Source organism: Conger conger, chromosome 16, assembly GCF_963514075.1.
Source record: "Conger conger chromosome 16, fConCon1.1, whole genome shotgun sequence".
Classification (NCBI taxonomy): domain Eukaryota; kingdom Metazoa; phylum Chordata; class Actinopteri; order Anguilliformes; family Congridae; genus Conger; species Conger conger.
The window spans coordinates 19,588,671-19,592,539 of record NC_083775.1 but is presented as its reverse complement, the minus strand read 5'-3'; the positions used below and the strand labels follow the sequence as shown (position 1 = coordinate 19,592,539).

At 41.0% G+C, this 3,869-nt stretch overlaps 1 protein-coding gene across 1 annotated transcript; it reads right to left on the bottom strand.

The window, feature by feature from the left end:
- Window positions 1-307: 307 nt before the first annotated feature.
- LOC133115108 (uncharacterized) lies at window positions 308-3,248 on the bottom strand. The gene is made up of 3 exons (XM_061224844.1): window positions 2,795-3,248; window positions 2,335-2,368; window positions 308-2,080 (listed from the first exon to the last, which is right to left on the bottom strand). The coding sequence occupies exons 1-3, from the start codon at window positions 3,020-3,022 to the stop codon at window positions 1,692-1,694; spliced, it is 651 nt and encodes a 216-aa protein (XP_061080828.1). The 5' UTR covers window positions 3,023-3,248; the 3' UTR covers window positions 308-1,691.
- Window positions 3,249-3,869: the final 621 nt, after the last annotated feature.

Below are 3,869 nucleotides of genomic sequence, written 5' to 3'. Positions count from 1 at the left end.
CTTCAAGACTGTGTGCAAGTTCTATGCAGCTGAAATAATCGGAAGTAGCAGACTGTAATGAGGAGCTATGATGTTTCTGAAAGCTTAGCACTCGTCTGTAGAGGTGGAGGGGGTCAGAGAGCTCCCTTATGACTTAGATCTAATAGATCTAGTAGCTCTAATGTTAGTAGATGAGGTCACACTACTGACCACATTACGTCAGTTTAATTATGGCGCCACAGATCTGTGTTCCCACTGCGACTTTGAGTTGAAATGAGTGTGAACATATTTTCGAATTCTTTTGCAATGATATTAGCCACAAACAACCTACTGTGAACAAGTTTATTACCCCAACATTAGTTGTTTACATTCATCTGAGATTCATACATTTTTACAAAAGCTGACAAAAATAGCTTCTTTTTCCTTGTAGTAATAGGTATGATATTCTGGCATATATTTCTGTCCACCAGATGGCACAGTTGTACAGGACAGGGCTTGTTTGTTGGCAAGATAGCCAATATTAAATTCTGTTGCAGGTGTAAGCCTGTGTTAATTGCCAATCCATAGGCCTGGCCCCTGTCCACCCTGTCTCCCCAAATTCCTTCTCTAGGAATGTGGATGTTCCAGAAAATCAAAGGGTGGCCAGGACTCATGCTGAGGAATGCCAGCCAATAAGTAAGCTTATACATATCCCGTACATATGCCCATCCAGTGAACCTATTCTCACATAAACAGCAATCAATCTCAGGTATGACTTATTCTCATACCAGGACTGTTGTTACTTTCGTAACCAAACATGTAATTGTTCAGTTCATTTTCAACATTTTCAATTAGTAGGCACATGTACAAAAAGAGGTTGGGATTTTCTTTTAAATAATTACAATAGCTTTGGAATGAAAGCAAATATATGCAATAACCGTCCCTCACCAACAGTTTTTTTTTAAACTGCAGTGTGCAGAACTAAATAAGTACCTAAATATCATATCTTACATATACCCTGAAATATGTCATCATTGTAAATGATACACATGTTTTTAACACTGCTGTTCATTTTATTTACATGAGAAGAATTGACTTAATTGAGGATGTTGTCAGTGAGACTGATCAGCAATTTTGTTTGTTAATTGTAATAATTAGGTTTTTTAAAGGACCTGAACCAGTATATACATGAACAAAAGGACTTTGAGATAATAACATGAGCATCCATCTCAGAGAGACTGAATAGCACAGTTCAATAGAAGAAACTGGTTTTGCAGTGTGCACAGGAAGAATTAGAGTACTTGCTCAAGATAAAAATACTGTGGTAGTGCTATGTCTATGTAAACAGCTGTAAATACAAACAAAATACAGATCCTTTTAAAAAACCAATAAATATATATTTCATCTTTGAATAAAATACCAAGAAACGATACAAAAATATCTATGATAAATGAATAAATAAATAAATAAATAGTTGGCTGTGGCCACTCTTGCGTTGAGGGAATCATGTCCATTGGCACCCTCTTGTGGTACGATGCCTGTAAATGCACTTTTTAAGGATTGGTGCTTTGCGTCAACAGGAGTGCTGCAGCACCTTCCAGAGGAGAGGTTGTGCAATAGCAGCCCGGTGTGCCATTGAAGACCGACATCGGTACTGTCCTGCATGTCCCTCAGACTCAATTCAGCTCCTCTCTGCGTCCACCTCTGAGTCTGTCTGTCTGTCCGTCCGCGTTTCAACGCGTCTGCCCGTCCACCAGGAACATGCCCATCCCGCTCTTCTCCGTGTCCAGTTCCCACTTGTCGGTGGCGCCGCGCACCGACATCACGGCCACCAGCCGGTGTGCCTTGTCCACCCGCACCACCTGCCAGCACTTCTCCGTCCGGCGCTGCGGCGCGCTGAACTGGCACTCCAGCAGTTGCTCACGCTCGCTTTTGACAACCACCGTCCCGTTGATTGCGCTGCAGGGGGGATCGCGGCAGAGCAAAACCAGGTCCAGGTAGAGCAGGTAGCTCCCCTCGGCTTGTGGCTGTAGAGTGTGCTGAACATCGCTGAACGTGTAGCCGCTCCCCACCGTCTCCAAGGACCTATTTTTCCACTCCATGGTGACATTGTTAAGGACGCCTGCAGGGGGAAATGAGAAGGGGGGTTGTGTTTTATAATTGTGCCAGATATATATATATATCTGTTGTATATACATTGCCGAGTCTGTAACTATAATTAATGTGCCATATTTTTCCATTTGGCCCTTTCTGAATGGATTTACACCTTATTTACACAACCGGATTTGAATCCAGTATGAATGGTAGTTACTCTACTCAAGAGCATAACACGTTTGAGCAGAATAGGTTTAAAGAAATTTGAAGAACGAAACCTACCGGAGGATGCTCGCAGAAAAGCAAAGTTCTGCACCTGGAAACACAAGTAAGAACGAAATATTACTGCAAAGAAAAATATTCAGATGCCCCATTAACTAACTAAATCAGATGTTCTGCGTTCCCCTGATTAGATTTCTCCTTGCGATGAACTACAATAATGTTAATATAGATTTGCTCCAGCAGTCTTTTGGGACAACCCCAGTATATCGCTAATACTATATATTGCCTACTGTATTGTTGACAGTTTGCCTTATCCGTTCATGACTGTAAGCCTATAACATAAGACTACACACGTATAAAATCATAGAAAGCATGGTCTGTTTGTGGAAAAAGTATTTGCTTTGCTAATTGAATCTGCATAACCACTAAACTACTGTATGTTACAAAGTCATGACTCATTGCAACATTGCAGCCGACGAAAATAAATGTATTATACAGTACAAACAAACCACAAACCTACCTTGTATTGAGACTCAGACAGTTGTGCAGATGGCCCCGTCTGTTCGTGTGTGGTCTTGGTTAAATTCGCGAGCTCTGTCTGTAGCTGTCTGATGAAGAGTGCGGCGGTGAAGGTCACTCCGGCCAGCAGAACGAACAAAGTGATCATCGAGGTGATCAAGAAGGCGGGCAAGCACCGACCTCCGCTTCTGGTGCGTGGCTGGAGAGACTCTATGTCAGATGCTGTCATTATGAATAGCAGTGGATGAAATTTGTGAAAAATTCAAAAGAAAATAAGTACAGAAGTTTTTTTTAAAAAGAGTTCTGCTGCAGTATCCAACCGACTTTGAGTGCAGTATCCAACCACCAAGAGCGAATTATCCGTGAGAAAAAGTGAGATGAGTTTGTTCTTTCTCCTTCTTGTGCTTTCTTCTGTCGCAGTGGCCATGCGTTTTCTGCATTTATACGTGAAACCGAGGGGAAATGAGGAAACGATAAATTATTTCTCAGACGGCGAGACTTTCCGCTGCCGATTGCGTAACGACCGGCACAGTATCGATGCAATACAGAGCGAATGGAAAGGATCGCGGAATGATGCGATAACCTAGGTATTGGGTCAAAGGTGTGAATCCAATACATGATTTTTTCTTTTCTGTTTGTGGGCGTACGTTGTTAGGAGAAGGGGACTGATGATTGAGAGACGAAGACAGTCTGGAAAAGAAGAGACTATTAATATAGGGAGGGAAAATAAAGACTCTTTAAACGTGTGTATGAGTGTGAGCATACCAAAATACATAATACATGAATAATACGTTTTATAGGACAAGAACATTAAATTGCTCATTTCAAGGATGTTTTTTATTCTACTTTTTATTTTTGTCAATATTATTATTCATGTAATGTTATTTGTTAATTGCACGCCTTCTCTATTGCTATTCTATAGGCTAAAGTGGGAATTCTTATCCCAAAGCTGAGCTCTTCAATAGGCCTAATCATCTGATTATTCAAACAATAATATTGGATCACAATATTAACACACCTAGCCTAATGTTTTTGTATTTCATATCGGTGCCTGTCATCTCTACTTTTATTTTCAC

Excerpts from the sequence above, each read along its gene's own strand:
- LOC133115108 (XM_061224844.1), bottom strand. The coding sequence starts at position 3,022 with ATGACAGCATCTGACATAGAGTCTCTCCAGCCACGCACCAGAAGCGGA. Across the intron at positions 2,369-2,794 it reads TGTCTGAGTCTCAATACAAG|GTGCAGAACTTTGCTTTTCT; the intron begins GTAGGTTTGTGG and ends TTGTGTTTCCAG. Across the intron at positions 2,081-2,334 it reads TTTTCTGCGAGCATCCTCCG|GCGTCCTTAACAATGTCACC; the intron begins GTAGGTTTCGTT and ends TTCCCCCTGCAG.